We start from the raw sequence: 17,014 nt of genomic DNA, 5'->3' as shown, positions 1-17,014 counted from the left end.
CCCCCCACATTCACACATCATTCACACACATAAATCAAATCATAAGTACAGAATACCAAATGAAATAATAAAAATAAAAAAAAACATAAAAATAAAAAAACAAAAGTATCCCTGCTAATTAATTATCGGTGGCGATTGCTACGCCTTGGCTGACCACGGGTATGGCCACGCCCTCGCGGAGGATGTCCATTGGGGGGGGGGTGTGAGCTGGGGAAGGAGGAGCCTCCTGGGGGGAGGGTAAGGAGGAGCCTCCTGGGGGGGTGAGCAGGGGAAGGAGGAGCCTCCTGGGGGGGTGAGCAGGGGAAGGAGGAGCCTCCCCTGCTGGCCTGCCCTCCAAGGCCACTGCAATTCTACTGAGACAGGCAGTGAGGGCAGCCGCATTGGCCTGGCCAGACCTAGTATTGTCCTGCACAGCCTGGGTCAGGGCAGTCACCTCCCGGGCCACGCCTGTTGTGGCGGTCTGTAGGTCGTTCATGCATGTAATGACTGCCTCCATCATTACACCCAGGCTGTGCTCCATCTGGGTAATTTTTTGGAGCATTTTAGCCAGAGTGCGGGTCTGCCGGGCATTGTACCTCAGCAGACTGACCGGCAGACGCTCGGTCACCTCCATGGTGTCCTGGGTCGCCATCCTGCTTGCCCCTGAGGCTTGTGGCCTGGGAGGAGGGGATAGAGTGACCCTTGTGGGTGGAGGCCTGTTGGGGGAGAAGTGGGAGGGGCTACCCCTGATGGTGGCCTGACTGGTGCCAGCCTCTGGGGTAGCCTCAGGGGAAGACTCAAAGGTCATCATATCAGAGGCCAACAGGACTTCCCGCCCAATCTGAATATTTTTTTCCTCCTCCCCCTCATCCTCCTCCCCCTCAACCTCCTCATGAGGGGAGGTTTGGCCACTCCCCTCCCCTGGGGAATCCTGCCCTTCTTGGGAGTCATCAGCAGCCTGTCTTGGGGGTGGTGCAGCAGCCTGGCCTGATGGGCCAGCAACCTCCTGGCCTGATGGGCCAGCAACCTCCTGGCCATCTGTGGAGGACACAAAACAATCACAGGTTTGGGGATCCACACACTTGGCACATCTTCCCTTCCCCCACCCACACATGCTAATCACCAGAGAGAAAAAAACAAAAACTTACCTGTCCTCACAGGAACATCTGACTGATAGCCAGGCAGGCCCACCACCTGCTGTGGGTGGAAACACTGGGCCACTGCCCATTCCTCCTCCGTCAGTCTGACTGGGCAGGGTCCCCCTCCTCCAGTACCCCTGGTATGGGCATCCATCTTTGCCATCTTATTGCGGACGATGCTCCTAAGGTCGTTAATCTTTTTCTGTATGCCAGCGGGGGTCCTGGTCTCCCCCCCCTGCCGCATTTACCTGATCCGTTATCCATTTAAGGAGCTCCTTCCTCCTGGCGGGGGGGGGGTTTCCGGCTCTCAGGGCCATGCAGATATCGCCCATATCGCACGATGCCCCGAACAAGAATTCGCTTCTCTCCCAGGGTGAAATTAAGCTTCCTGCGCTTGGGGGCCATCACAGACACCACCCAGCACCAAGAAACTCACCCAAAAAACAATCACCAATACACACCCAACAAACAGACAAAAATACACACCCAAAAAACAGACAAAAATATACACCCAAAAAACAGACAAAAATATACATCCAAAAAACAGACAAAAATATACACCCAACAAACAGACAAAAATATACACCCAAAAAACAGACAAAAATATACACCCAAAAAACAGACAAAAAACTAAACACACAAGCAGACAGCTACTATAAATTCTAAATAAAACACGAACAAAAAACAAACAAAATACAAGCACAAAAAAAAAAATCAGCAAAAACAATAACAAACAAATTAACAAAATACACTTATCTAAAACAAACACCAACTAGACTCTAACTCCTCAAACACTTTTCTCACAAACACAACTTAACAACACACCAACAAACGTTAAGAGCAGAAGCAAATTGCTCATGGAAGGGAAACACTGGGATATACTTTTGCAATGGAAGTGTGTTTGACTGGGGCTTTTTATACACAGGGCGATCCTCAAACTAAGTACGCTTGGCCTTTTACCTATCTCACTGATTGCGCCGAGCAAAGTTCTGCACATGCGCAGTGAGCAGCAGATTAGTGCGCGCATGCGCAGTACGGCCGGCCCTTCATTTGCATGGGGTCACGGCTCATTACAATGAAGCACGCCCACTTCCTTCCCACTTGCAATAACCCCGCCTTGGAATTTAGGTTACGCTGGCGCAATTTTGTGCACAAATGCGCTGTGGATACGGCACTTACGACACCAACTTAGGGCGCCGTAACTTAAATGACATAAGTTTTGAGTAACTTAATTTGCGCTGCTGGCTGTGGATTTGGCCCTTAGTTTCCATATTCTCTTAATGGGTAAGAGTTGCGAAATGTGGGGAATGATTTTGTAAGATCTTTAACCTTCCCAATCGGTTATTTGAGTTTGCCCTAGTATAACATTCAGTTAATTGAAAATAAGTCATTAATTGGGAAATTTCAGAATCCGATAAAAAATATTCTATGAAGGATTTCCATGTGGTGAAAAATAAATTTTCCCTTTTCTGTGGAGAAAATTGAATGAAGTGTTTACAACACATGATCTGAATCCAGACCTCAGCCATGTTTAGTAGAATACTGTGTCTAGTCTCAATGCTTCAGCATTGCATATGTGGATGGGCAGATCTCTCATTGCATGTCACTCAACTTGAAACTTATACCTGTCAATGAATTGTCCAGTACAGTTGTTGATTTTTATATATGATCAGTTGACAATATGACAATTTAGTTTAGAAAAGGAGTTCATCCGAAAAAAAAGTTGATTTCTGAAAAATCGTAAAATTTTCTAATTGTTAATGGGGTTAAATTGTTTTCAACCTTAGTGATGAACAAAATCAAAAGGAGCAGGATGGGAAATTTCAATTAAATGAGTAAAATTCTAACTGTTAATGTGGTTTTCATTTGAAAAATTCCATTGATTTCAAGATTGAAAGTTAAAACTAAATCGTATTTTGAAGTAATTTTCGAATGATGTTTTTGATGCCATTATTGAATGTAGAGACAATTTTTTTTTCATATGCAACATTCCCACAAAAACTTATTAGTGTATGCCCATTTTAAAAGGTTAACTTTTTGTGTTTTCTTCCTAAAGGTAGAAATGACAGCAATACTGTCAGATAAGAATTTTCACTGATGGTGCTCATCTATCCCTTTACAGTACTATTAGATAAAGTAATTGATAGACTTCTATGGGTCTGTCTACTGAGTCAGGAGATGCTTTGGTGATGACTCTATAGAAGCCTATGACGCACATAAAAATGTACCGTACTTTAAATGAATGATTGCAATAGTTGCTCAAAATACTGTACACCAACTACAAATTCACTTAACTTTCAAAGTGTGTTATGCATTCATGGTAAGTAAAGTGTGTGAAACAAACAAGAGCCTCACTAATTAATGCTGAGAAACTTTACAGTGGAAATCAGCTGCTGGGAGCTAACACATTTTTCAAGTCATGTCTTGTGAAATATTCTATTACTTCATTGTACGGTAAGCCAGTGTCTCTGATATGCATCTCTTTGGCAAACATTGGGCAGCCTTGGTGTACACATTACACATTAACAAATTTAAGCTTTTGTAAAAACTTTGGCATTTGAACTGATAAGTGAATTGGGAAATAGATCCCTTATTTGATTTTCAGAGTTACATTTTTTTTAATGTCTTTTATTTTTTGGCATTTATTCAAAATGTATTTTCTTCTTAATTAGGTGTGTACTTTACTAAAGTATAACAGCCTTGAGTCGCTTGCTGAGGCTCCAGAAACTGCTTTCACCAAATTTGAATCATTTTCTGTTGGCGGTACATTCAACTCCTCTCATGTGTTTCCAGAGGTTCTGCTAAGTGGTGTTAAACTGGCACCTGAACTGTTTGAGGTAACTACCATGAGTCACTCATTATGTATTGGTGCTTTATTGGAATATTAACCCTTTCACTACCTGAGCATTTTTTGCATGATATTATGCAACAATATCATCCCTAATATAATAATATATAAGGCGATGTTGTGTTGAGTAAATATATACCAAGTATTTCAAACCTAAATTTGCAAAACATAAAAAAAAAAATGTTGTAGCCTAAATTAACAATGTGTAGCACATTAATAGCGTAGGATGCTAGGAATATCTCGTTTTGTCTCTTTCTGTAATTAGGGGAGCAGTGATCGTTTTTCCTGATCTGTTCAGGGTTTCACAGGCTGGGAGTTTGATTGGTTCCCCCTGCCTCTGGAAGAAACTTCCAGAGCTTAGGGTGGGAGATTCAAAATAACTTGCCTGAATATGTAACAGGTTTCAGCCAATCCCTGGAAAGGAGGTCTGGAATGGTGATAAATGGTCTGAAGCACTGAAGAGCTGGGTTCTTTCTCCTCAGGAGGGTTCCAGAGCCAATGGGACTGATGCCCTCAGGCAGCCCATGGACGATACAGCTGCTCTAGAGACCTCAGTGATGTCAGGGCTAAGAGCCTGAATGGACTTTGCTTGGAACCAATTGCAGAACCTCACCACATGGTGTCTGATCCAGAGAGGTGCCGTTTCACTCATTGAGGAGGAAGCTGGAAGGAGGCTGCTGTCCTGGGGGCTAATTAGTAAAGACACTAAACTGATCCCTGTGACTGTGTAGTGTTTTGGAAACTGCACTGGGTACCAGCAGTTGTGCATTAGCGCAAGATAACCAGATGCCTAAAAGACTTGCCCCATGGTCTTCAGTGGTGGGACCTTAGACTGTTCAAGGCACTCTATTACTCAAGAAGCAGGTTGTCCCATAAACACTGCCGATCATTTTTAAGTATCCCATGCTCTAGCCCCTCTACTGTTAAGCCCTGTACACACGATCGGTTCGCCTGATGAAAACGGACCGATGGACCGTTTTCATCACTCAGAATCAAGTCGACGCATGCTCGGAAGCATTGAACTTCATTTTTCTCAGCACGTCGTAGTGTTTTACATCACAGCGTTTGGACACGGTCGGATTTTTGACCGATAGTGTGTAGGCAAGACTGATCGAAAGTCAGCTTTATCGGATATCTGTTGAAAAAATCCGTCGGATTAGATTCCATCAGATATCCGATCGTGTGTGCAGGGCATTAGAGTTCTCTAAGCAATACATTACAAAACGACATCCCCTAAACTCATTTATAGGCGCTGGAGTGTATGAACCGGTGCAAAGGCATAATGAGCTAGTATGCACCACATACTAGCTCATTATTAAATACTTGCCTTAGAATGAAGCGCCTGCACTGCCTCCCGGTCACCACTGAAGGAACTGACATATTCCCTCTGTGTTTCTTCCGGGTTCGCGACTCCAGCCCTGTGAGTGGCCAGAGCCGCAATGATTTCACTCCTGCGCATGGTAGTCCTCCGCTCCTGCAAGGTCTAGCAGCTTATAGGCTTTTTTTTTTAATCTCTTTTTTCCTTAAAAAATATACATATTCATTCTACAACTTACATTTATCTGCTCTCTCCGGAGCTTCGATAAAATTCCACTTAACATTAATTTCATCTAACATACATAACATTTATACATTCATTTAACCCCTTTATTCTATGGTGTAGTTTATCCGCTCTTCTTACCCTATTTATGCTGAAGCCGTCATAGGATTCTCTATCCAGCTTGCCCATACTCTTTCATATTTCTTTAATTTCTTTCATATTTCTCCCCATATCCTCTATTGCAATATGTCTCCCTTTTCAGTGGTAGGTTACTGTTTCCAATTTTTTTCCAATGTATCACCGAAGGGGAATATCTCTTAAACCGTACAGGTTTAGGAGATATTCATTTTACCTACAGGTAAGCTTTATTATAGGCTTACCTGTAGGTAAAAATGTGCAAGAGGGGTATACAACTGCTTTAAGAGTTAAAGTGACCTGCAGGTGATCATACGGTCTGGATTGGCTGGGGGTCCAAGGAGGTATGTTAATGCATAAAGTGGCATTTGGAACAGAATATTTTGGAATGGATGATGTTTCAAAAGTTTTTTTACTTAAGTTTTAGTACAAATTTTCTTTTGCATTATAGGTATATTTTTCACTTTTTTCTGTACCCCTCCCTATACGTAATCTGTCTTTTTAAAGGGACACATTCCCTGCACTTATATTATTATTTTGTACTCTCTCCTAGATCTCACACTAAAATCCAACCAGTCTAGCACATAGGGAAATCATCAGTTGAGGCAATTCTTTAAAGGTCTCTAAAGGCATATGGCCCAGACATGACTGCTTTTCTTCTTTATTTCAGCTTTACAATAAGAGGCTACTTTAGATAAATTCACCTTCATCTAGTACAGTGGTTCTCAACTCCTGTCCTCAGGACCCACTAACAGGCCAGATTTGCCCCCTTAGGGAGATGCAGACTAGAATACTGCTATCACTGAGCAGCAAATTATATCACCTGTGATGTATTTCAGTTATCTTGCAAACCTGGCCTGTTAGTGGGTCCTGAGGACAGGCAGTGAGAACTACTGATCTAGTACATATAGAGATGTGGACATAGGAATTCTTGTCATTCATATGATGCACAATTGGTAATACAAGGTCTAATATGTGCCAGAACATATTCCCCACACAATTACACCACTACCAGACTTAGTCCGTTGCCACAACACAGGTCGGGTCTATGGCAACAGACTTGAATGGTGAGATCAGGTAACAGTTTTACAGGCCAGCTGTCCAGTTTTGGTGATGCAGTGCTTTCTATGTTCCTGGGTACAGGTTAAATAACATATGAGTTTTGATTGTGGTTTGCTTGCATTTTGCTTCTGCATTCTTCAGGTTTGTATGTATTTTGATTCTGGTTTACATACATTAATTTCCACTGTGTGTGCTGGCCCAGATCCAGAGTGTATTTCTTCTAAAACCAATAGATGCAGTGTTCTGTTTCAAGTGCTGCTTTATCCATTGACATACCTCCTTAGACCCAGTCTGTCCAGACAGTATGGCCACCTGCTGACTTAAAACCAACCATTAGCAGCTTAAGTCCTTAATAGGACACAGGAATTGAATCCAACACAATTTTACACCAACAAATTGCAGTACAGAGAATGTTTACCAAGTCTTTAGAAGTGTAAGTAGACAATGACTTCCCTGTGCCCTGTCTGTAGTAACGCTAAAATGCAATGCAAGGTAAAACATACCACTTATCCTGAATGGCACACTATACACGTATGCTTGGTGCTAATGGACGTGCATTGGTTACATTAAAGATTTACTTCAGGTCAAATTTTTGTTGTGTTGTGGTGTGTTGGAAGCCCATTGAAAAGCAGCATAATGCAATGCTAAATTATGAATTGGTCCTAAACTGTAGTAAATATAGGCCCAGATTCTCAAAGGCGTTACGACGGCGCAACACCATTAGCGCCGTCGTAACACCTCATCTGGCCCCGGGTATCTATGCGACTGATTCTTAGAATCAGTTGCGCATAGGTACCCATTAGATCTGACAAGCGTAAGGCTGTTACGCTGTCAGATCTTAAAAGTAATTTTTTTTCCCGCCGCTAGGTGTCGCATCGTCGCTTTTCCCCGTCGTCTATGCAAATTAGGTAAGTACGGCGATTCCCGAACATACGCGAGGTCGACGCAGCGAATTAACGTCGTTTGCGTAGCGTACCCGACGCGTAAGGTTGCCCCTGCTAATTAGCAGGCGCAACCAATGTTAACGATGGCCGTCGTTCCCGCGTCAAATTCAATAAAAATTACGTCGTTTGCGTAAGACGTCCGTGAATGGCGCTGGACGCCATTTACGTATACATCTAGGCAAATGACGTCGGGGCGACGTCATTTAGCGCAATGCACGTCGGGTAATTTACCCGACGGAGCATGCGCAGTACGCTCGGCGCGGGAGCGCGCCTAATTTAAATGGTGCCCTCCCCATTTGAATTGGGCGGGCTTGCGACGAGCAATCTAACGCTACACCGCCGCAAGTTTACAGGTAAGTGTTCTGAGAATCAGGATGTAAACCTGTAGACCTGCGGCGGTGTAACGTAGATCTCATATATTACGCTGCCCAGGAGCAGCGCGAATGTATGAGAATCTGCCCCATAGTGTGCAAATATTTTTAGGCGGTAACCTGTTTCAGAGATACTAAAACCACCTTGTCTGAAACCAATAATCATTACATGGTTGCTTAGCATATTTTGCTTTGCATTACTGATGCTAACCTCTTTAACATATCTGCATGTATAGGTATTGGGCTGCTGCATAATTAAAATTTGTTGGAATACATCTTTTTTGGTTTTATAGTTTAAATTACAGCATTAAAGTGTGTCTGATTTGACATAAACAATGAAACCCATCTTTACAAAATTAACTGCATAACTCATTTAAATTTAGAACATCAAATAGATACAATAACACATGCTTGGACATCTTTTCTAACCATCCCTCTCCCTTAATACGACTGCTCACATTGGACAACCATTCAAGTTTAGGCCTATGTAGAGAGGTTGAGAACAAATTGTAGATACCTTCAGCATTAACTTATTAGAAGGGAAAACAACAGCAACCATACAAGTAGATTTTACAGATTGGAACTTTTTATGGCCAACTTTAGCTGCACTTCTACATACATTTACTCTGTAACAGTGTTCTTTTCATTTGACAAGTTCTCCACATAATACTTACTATAAACTTGTATTTCTTGTTCACACGTTTTATTAAAGATAAAGAGTAGAGTACACATACAAAAGTAGAGGAATAACAAAAATTATCTAGAGAAAATATATAAACTTGTTTTACTACGTGACATCTTTGAATGCTTTCTTAATTTTATCATTGGGTTTGTTACAATTTAACAATATTTCTAATAATTGATAGTCACTGTAAAATAGATTTAGGGTTTACATACACTTTATTTTATTATTTAGATTGTTACAATTTAATAATATATTTCATAATTACAAGTAAAATGGAAGATCAGCTGCTAATGAAATTATTTTCTTTGTGTTACTCTAGGTATTAAACGATGGGCGCTTAGTAAGCAATGCAAATATATCTTCACATGCACTTCTCAGCGTCACTCTCCTGGGTAGAAATTATCAGAAGGATCCAGAAGATTTAAATGTTTCTTTGCTGTCTTAAAATAATGGCTTAAAACAATAACTGGAGGAAAGATCAATATTAGCCAGTTTAAAAAAAATATTAATAAATCTATTATCTATTATTTTTTACAGTGTTTTGTATTGTTGTTGGTGATGAAAGTGACCAAAGATGGCCTTCATACAGGACTGATGTGGTGCTCACCCCTGAAGGAGTCGTTATTTTGTCTGGTCCCAGATTCCCAGTTTCCACAACTCTAGAGAGAAACAACACACTCCCCACCACACACATGGCTTTAAATTGGCTTTAATGAACAGACAAAAGCCCTGAAGAGAAGAAAATGAGTGGAACAACCACTAAAGCAGCACAAAATTGTAACAAGAGATACAATATACAAATCTGTTATAAAGAACCTGAACTGAAAGTTAAAGAAAACACTGGCCAGTGAGTCTAAGTACAGTTAGCCAGCACTGGGGGCCTGGATCTCTCCTTGGAGTGCTTAATCTCTATTTATAATCCAATAGAAAAAAGTAAAGGAGACTAATTCATCACCTGTCATTACCGAAAGGGGCTTCTCTTAAGGATGACATTGATGGTTCCTCAACTTCAGTTTCATATGTCTCCTTTAATGCAGCAATAAACAAAATTTAAAGGATTTGGTAAGAAGGCTCTTTTAGCTAAAGCAGATATTAAGTCTGCCTTTAGGCATTTACCTATTGCCCCAGAAGCCTTCAATTTATTGGGTTTTTATTTTGATAATTCATACCTTTTAAATGCCTACAAATGGGTTGCTCTGTTTCATGCTCTTATTTTAAAACTATTTCCACTTTTCTAGGATGGGTATTTGTTTTTGAATCAGGTTTTATAGTGTGGTACATTTTATTTCAGGCCTAGTTCACGCCCAAGCAATTTTCTGCTTGAAGCTTTGAACTCTAATAGGCTCAACAAACAAAAGCCCATCCACGTAAAATAGACTTTGTTCACATCTGAGCAAGCAGTTCTCCGCCCCTAATCTCCTTCCCCTAGTGTTTTCTATTGGCTAACGTAAAAACACCTGAAGTTTGAATACACATGTAAAATGCTTGTAATACACTTCTAAAATGCTTGCAAAACACTTACAAAACTCTCAAATTAAAACGCCTGAAAATCGCTCTGCTCAAGTGTGATTGGGGCCTCATTCAGATATCAAAGGGGTGATTCTTGCTATCAATTGCCTTTCTTAAAAATTCCCATTTATTATCAAGTTATTAAGAAATGTTGTTCTCCTTAAAACCTAAACCTAAAAATTAAATATTTGGGTGAAGTCTAAATATATTCCTGATAAAAGTAAACAAGAGGCAGATGCCTCTGGAGCTTTTGCCAGAGGCAGACCAAGATGGTCATGTCTGTCCTAACCACCTTTGGGAATTAATGTAGCTATCATCAATGATTCCATCATAAATTTAGCTTAGCTCCCAATACTTGGGCAGATTATTCTGTAGCTTGGAATAAGTGGAAAGTTTTAAAGTCTTTATCAGATTTTACATCATACAGGGGATTATCTGGGTCTACATGCTCCCACAAAACAACAATCAGCATGGGCAAGGAGCATGGTTCACATAGAGAAATAAAGTCAACAGTAAAAACACTGCAGATAAACAAATACAAGGTCAATACAAACAGTAGAAGTAGAGTTCCTTTCACCCAAGGAACCTTGATAAGCTTATATCCTAGAAAAACTTTGTAGTAAAAATGGAAAAACTAGACAAAAAGAAACTAGAAAAAAAGAAAGAAAAAGGGGTAAGCAGGAAAGAAAGGGAAAAGGGGGAGGGGGAAGGGGATTGGGGAAAATAGAGTATGTGTGCTGCCCAAGTGTAGCTGGTGTTCTGTCAGATTAGGCAACCCATCAAATTAGGAAACTAAAGTAAGGGTTCCGTCACTTACTTACTGCGAATGACATAACACTTGCAGTCATAAGGCACAAGTGGACATCTTCCTACACCCAGCTACATCTTGAATTTCATAGTCATTGTCACGTCCCTGGCGGTAGAGCCTGATGTGCGGAGGACAGCCTCTCTTACAGCTCTGACTCAGAGCCCCTGGTAGAGCAGACAGGAAGCGCAAGATTGCATGGTCGCACGAGTGCCTGGCAGGATCGCTGATGAAGTCGCTGGGCTGGAACCTCTGAAGAAACCGCAGGAGGACACCGGTGCAGGAGAAGCCCAGGAGCAGCTGTCAGCAGATAGCAGAAATGGCTTTGTGCAGGAGCACCACAGGCAGGAGGGCAGAAGAAGCTGCGGATGGATGGGTGCACAACAGGACTGAGAAGGACTGGAGAGAAAGTGGATGCAGGCAGGCCGGGTCATACACTAGCGGGCACGTCAGGAACCAAAGCAAAGGCAGGAGCGGAGTCAAGGTGCAGCCCGGGTATTGGGCTGGCAGCGAGGTAGCAGGAGCGGCAGGCAGGAACAAGGTCAAACAAGCCAGGTCAGATGCAGGTAGAAGGCAGGAGTGTCAGAGACAAGCCGGGTGGGGTAACAGGAACAGGATTCGGATACCAGAATCAGGATACACAAAACGCTGTAGAACGGACAGCACTTGAGCCCGGGAAGTGGCCCAGTTTAAATGGCCTGTCTGGCGCCAAACGATCATGGGGTGCACGCCACGGCGCGCACACGCACGGGCGCACGCATGCACGCTAACGGCGCTCTCACAGGAACAGGAGTCACTGGCCGTCTTCTACGGCCGCCATCTTGGACGTTGGCATGCCCTTCCTGACAGTCATTTAGCGAATAACGTGGGAAAATATAAATCAATATAGTATATTGAGATCTGTCATGCTGTTTTCATTTTAAATTTTCAAAGCCTAAAGCCCCATACACACTATCAGTTTCCCTGCAGGTTTTCTCTTTAGGTTTACTAAAACCATGTAGTGCAAGGGCCTGCCTGATTGAATACAAATTGAAACTCTTGAGGTTTGATCTCATATTAGATGGTTTTGGTAAATCTGAGGAGAAAACCTGCAGGAAAACTGATAGTGTGTATGGTGCTTAAAGGTTTAGCACTGACCAGTAGAGATCTACAGAACTGTTCGCCGGCGAATAGTTTGCGGCGATTTTCGCTTGTTCGCGTTCGCCGTTGCGGGCGAACATATGCGATGGTCGATCCACCTCCTATTAATTAACATTGAGCAAACTTTGACCCTCTACCTCACAGTCAGCAGACACATTCCAGCCAATCAGCAGCATACCCTCCCTCCCAGACCCTCCCACCTCTAGGGCAGCATCCATTTTTTATTCATTCTGAACTTGCATTCTTAGTGAGAGGAGGGACAGAGTTGCTGCTGCTGATTTTATAGGGAAAGCACTAGCTTAGGCCAGTGTACTCCAGTCCTGAAAGACTCATCTGATCTCTGCTGTTAGAACAGCACCCCAAACAGCCCTTGTTAGGGCTAATCAATCAGTCTGCTTTTTTTCCCTCTGTAATCTGTGCTGCGTGGTTTACAGGGAGAGACAGAGAGAGAGAGAGAGTGTAATTTTTTGGAGTTAGATAGAGCAGGCAGGCTAGTCAGTTAATGTTACGGTGTGTAGAGGATATATATACATCACCAGGAGTTGTACATATATTTATACACTGTATAGTTTAGTTAGATTAGAGGTGCAGGGTGCTGTGTAATATAAAGGGGTCCAGTGGTGCAGTGCTGTGTAATGTAAAGGGGTCCAGAGGTGCAGTGCTGTGTAATGTAAAGGGGTCCAGTGGTGCAGTGCTGTGTAATGTAAAGGGGTCCAGTGGTGCAGTGCTGTGTAATGTAAAGGGGTCTAGTGGTGCAGTGCTGTGTAATGTAAAGGGGTCCAGTGGTGCAGTGCTGTGTAATGTAAAGGGGTCCAGTGGTGCAGTGCTGTGAAATGTAAAGGGGTCCAGAGGTGCAGTGCTGTGTATTGTAAAGGGGTCCAGTGGTGCAGTGCTGTGTAATGTAAAGGGGTCCAGAGGTGCAGTGCTGTGTAATGTAAAGGGGTCCAGTGGTGCAGTGCTGTGTAATGTAAAGGGGTCCAGTGGTGCAGTGCTGTGTAATGTAAAGGGGTCCAGTGATGCAGTGCTGTGTAATGTAAAGGGGTCCAGTGGTGCAGTGCTGTGTAACGTAAAGGGGTACAGAGGTGCAGTGCTGTGTAATGTAAAGGGGTCCAGTGGTGCAGTGCTGTGTAATGTAAAGGCGTCCAGAGGTGCAGGGTACTGTTCAATGTAAAGGGGTCCAGAGGTGCAAGGGGCTGTGTAATGTAAGGGGCCCAGTGGTGCAGGGGGCTGTGTAATGTAAAGGGGTCCAGTGGTGCAGGGTGCTGTGTAATATAAAGGGGTCCAGTGGTGCAGGGTGCTGTGTAATGTAAGGGGCCCAGTGGTGCAAGCTGCTGTGTAATATAAAGGGGGTCCAGTGGTGCAGGGTGCTATGTAAAGGGGCCCAGAGCTGTGGGGTGCTGTGTAATGTAAGGGGCCCAGGCTCACAGGGTAAACTGTGTCCACATGTCCAGTGCCACATCTCATCTATACTGTGTTGGCACAGTTGATAAGATATAAATACAAAATTCACTGCAATACATAATAGTAGTCATTTGTCTGCCAGGGTGTTATTGCCTCACAGGGTAAACTGTGCCCACCTGTCCAGTGCCACATCTCATATCTGGTGGCACAGTAGCTTGCACGCATAGAACAACTAAACTAATCTAAAAAAAATTACAGGCAGAGGCAGGCCACCCCGCAGGGGCCGTCGTGGTCATGGTGCTGTGATTCCCTTTGGCCCTAGAATAATGCCCTGTGTTCAGAGGCCACGTACCCTGAACTCGAAAAGTTCTGAGGACATAGTCAGAGTTTGGTCTTTCACTGTGAACCCTAACCCTATTACAGACAGAGTTAGGGTTACAGATAGGGTTAGGGTTACAGATAGGGTTAGGGTTACAGATAGGGTTAGGGTTAGGGTTTCAGATAGGGTTAGTGTTAAGGTTACAGACAGGGTTAGGGTTAGGGTTACAGACTGTAACCCTAACCCTATCTGTAACCCTAACCCTGTCTGTAACCCTAAACCTAACCCTAACCCTATCTGTAACCCTAACCCTAACCCTGTCTGTAACCCTAACCCTATCTGTAACCCTAACCCTATCTGTAACCCTAACCCTAACCCTAACCCTTACAATACCTGATGGATACAACATCATACCTGATGTTTTAAAGCACGTTATTCCAAACAATTTAAGAATGTTAGGTGACTTATGCCCTTTATGGATTAAAACCAGACTCTGCGTCAACTACGTAATTTTCCATGGAAGTTTAGCCATGGATACCCCTCCGGCATGCCACAGTCCAGGTGTTAGTCCCCTTGAAACAACTTTTCCATCACTATTGTGGCCAGAAAGTGTCCCTGTGGGTTTTTAAGATTCGCCTGCCCATTGAAGTCTATGGCGGTTCGCCCGGTTCGCGAACTTTTGCAGAAGTTCGCGTTCGCCGTTCGCGAACCGAAAATTTTAGGTTCGCGACATCACTACTGACCAGTGTGGGGTGTACCAAGATGGCCTCCGCCACCTTTCTATTGCTGGCCTCTAGCTTCTTTCAAAAGGTAACATTGAAAACAGCATCACAGATGTCAATATACGATACTGTATTTATGTATATCGGCTCAGTTTATTGCTAAAATGACAGTGAAATTCAAGACGTAGCTGGGTGTAGTAACATGTCCGCTGCCACCTTCTGACTGCAGGTGTTCTGTCCCATTAGCAAACCTGCTACGCATGCGCAGTAAGTATTTAGCTGATGAAACATCAATTATGTTACCTAATCTGACGGGTTGCCTATTCTGGGAAGTCTGTTGGGGAAAAAGCAGTTAGCATCCAAACAAACCATTTTAGCTTTTTTATTCAATTTGATGCATTGTAAATTGCCCTATGATCATTACAGTTAAAACTCGGATTTAACCACTTAAGACCCTGACCAATATGCAGGTTAAGGACCTTGCCCCTTTTTGCGATTCGGCACTGCGTCACTTTAACTGACAATTGCGCGGTCGTGCGACGTGGCTTCCAAACAAAATTGGCATCCTTTTTTTTCCCACAAATAGAGCTTTCTTTTGGTGGTATTTGATCACCTCTGCGGTTTTAATTTTTTGTGCTATAAACAAAAATAGAGCGACAATTTTGAAAAAAAAATCAATATTTTCTACTTTTTGCTATAATAAATATCCCCAAAAAAGATATATATATATAAAAAAAAAATGTTTTCCTCAGTTCAGGCGTATTCTTCTATCTATTTTTGGTAAAAAAAATTGCATTAAGCATTTAACGATTGGTTTGTGCAAAATTTATAGCGTTTACAAATTAGGGGATAGTTTTATGGCATTTTTTTTTTACTACTAATGGCGGCAATCAGCGATTTTTTTCGTGACTGCAACATTATGGCAGACACAAATGCATTGATTACTGTGAAAATGACAATTGCAGTTTAGGAGTTAACCACTAGAGGGTGCTGTAGGGGTTAAGTGTGACCTCATATGTGTTTTTAACTGTAGGGGGGCGGGGCTGGACGTGTGACGTTATTGATCGTCTTTCCCTATATCAGGGAACAGACGATCAATGACAGTGCGACTGTGAAGAACGGGGAAGGTGTGTTTACATACACCTCTCCCCGTTCTTCAGCTCCTGTGACTGTTCGCGGGACACCGGCAGCGATCGGGTCTGCGGGTCCCGCAGCCGTGGTCATGGATTTTCGGACCGGGTTGCTTGCGAGATCACGATTCAGCCAATAGGGGCGCGTGACGGGCACCCGTGATCGCTTGTTACAGAGCGAGAACCGGGAGCTGTGTGTGTAAACACACAGCTCCTGTTCCTGTCAGGGGGAGAAATGCCTGATCGTCTGTTCATACAATTTATGAACAGCGATCAGTCATTTTCCCTAGTCAGTCCCACCTCCCCTTCAGTTAGAACACACACAGGGAACATAATTAACCCCTTCCTCGCCCCCTAGTGTTAACCCCTTCCCTGCCAGTGGCATTTTTATAGTAATCAATGCATTTTTATAGCACTGATCGCTATAAAAATGCCAATGGTCCTAAAAATGTGTCAAAAGTGTCCGAAGTGTCCGCCATAAGGTCGTAGTACTGATAAAAATCGCTGATCACCACCATTACTAGTAAAAAAAAAATTCTAATAAAAATGCCATAAAACTATGCCCTATTTTGTATTTTGTAGACGCTATAACTTTTGCGCAAACCAATCAATAAACGCTTATTGCGATTTTTTTAATGAAAAATATGAAGAATAATACGTATCGGCCTAAACTGAGGGGAAAAAAATGTTTTTTTATATATATTTAGGGGGATATTTATTACAGCAAAAAGTAAAAAATATTATTTTTTTTTCTAAATTGTCACTCTATTTTTGTTTATAGCGCAAAAAATAAAAACCGCAGAGGTGATCAAATACCACCAAAAGAAATCTCTATTTGTGGGGAAAAAAAGGACGCCAATTTTGTTTGGGAGCCACCTCGCACGTCCGCGCAATTGTCAGTAAAAGCGACGCAGTGCCGAATCGCAAAAAAGTGGCCCGTCATTGACCAGCAATATGGTCCGGGGCTGAAGTGGTTAAAAAAAAGATAATGATATGTACTCCTTTGCAAGCAAAGCTGCTCCAGATCTTCATAAACAAGATGAAGCTTCACTTTGCAAAGAATACCCAATCACATGCAAGGAAACCTAAAAAAACAACATCATTTTTGTTTGCTTACTGCGACCTGTAAGAACTTTTTTGAAATGCTGCACACATGATCCACAACCAAAGAGGGGGCTGGCATCTAAAATGCTCATCCCAGCAGCCTAACAAGATATGCCATATGGAGGCACCACACACCGTCAGCTGAATGTGTATCAAATAGTGAAGAGCGGCCTCAGCCCCA

The 17,014-nt window shown here is 42.8% G+C and overlaps 1 protein-coding gene across 1 annotated transcript in view; it reads left to right on the top strand.

Annotated features, from left to right (window-relative positions):
* Positions 1 to 9,230, top strand: part of LOC120937326 (pantetheinase-like) — a 58,779-nt gene extending 49,549 nt beyond the window's left edge. The window contains exons 6-7 of the mRNA XM_040350447.1: positions 3,791 to 3,955; positions 9,023 to 9,230. Coding sequence (XP_040206381.1) covers positions 3,791 to 3,955; positions 9,023 to 9,148 — 291 coding nt within the window. The 3' untranslated portion in view covers positions 9,149 to 9,230. The remainder of the gene's footprint in view (positions 1 to 3,790; positions 3,956 to 9,022) is intronic.
* The last annotated feature ends 7,784 nt before the right edge of the window (positions 9,231 to 17,014 follow it).

Source organism: Rana temporaria, chromosome 4 (genome assembly GCF_905171775.1).
Source record: "Rana temporaria chromosome 4, aRanTem1.1, whole genome shotgun sequence".
In the NCBI taxonomy this organism is placed as follows: domain Eukaryota; kingdom Metazoa; phylum Chordata; class Amphibia; order Anura; family Ranidae; genus Rana; species Rana temporaria.
The sequence above is the reverse complement of the archived record's forward strand: the minus strand, read 5'-3'. Positions and strand labels throughout refer to the sequence as shown.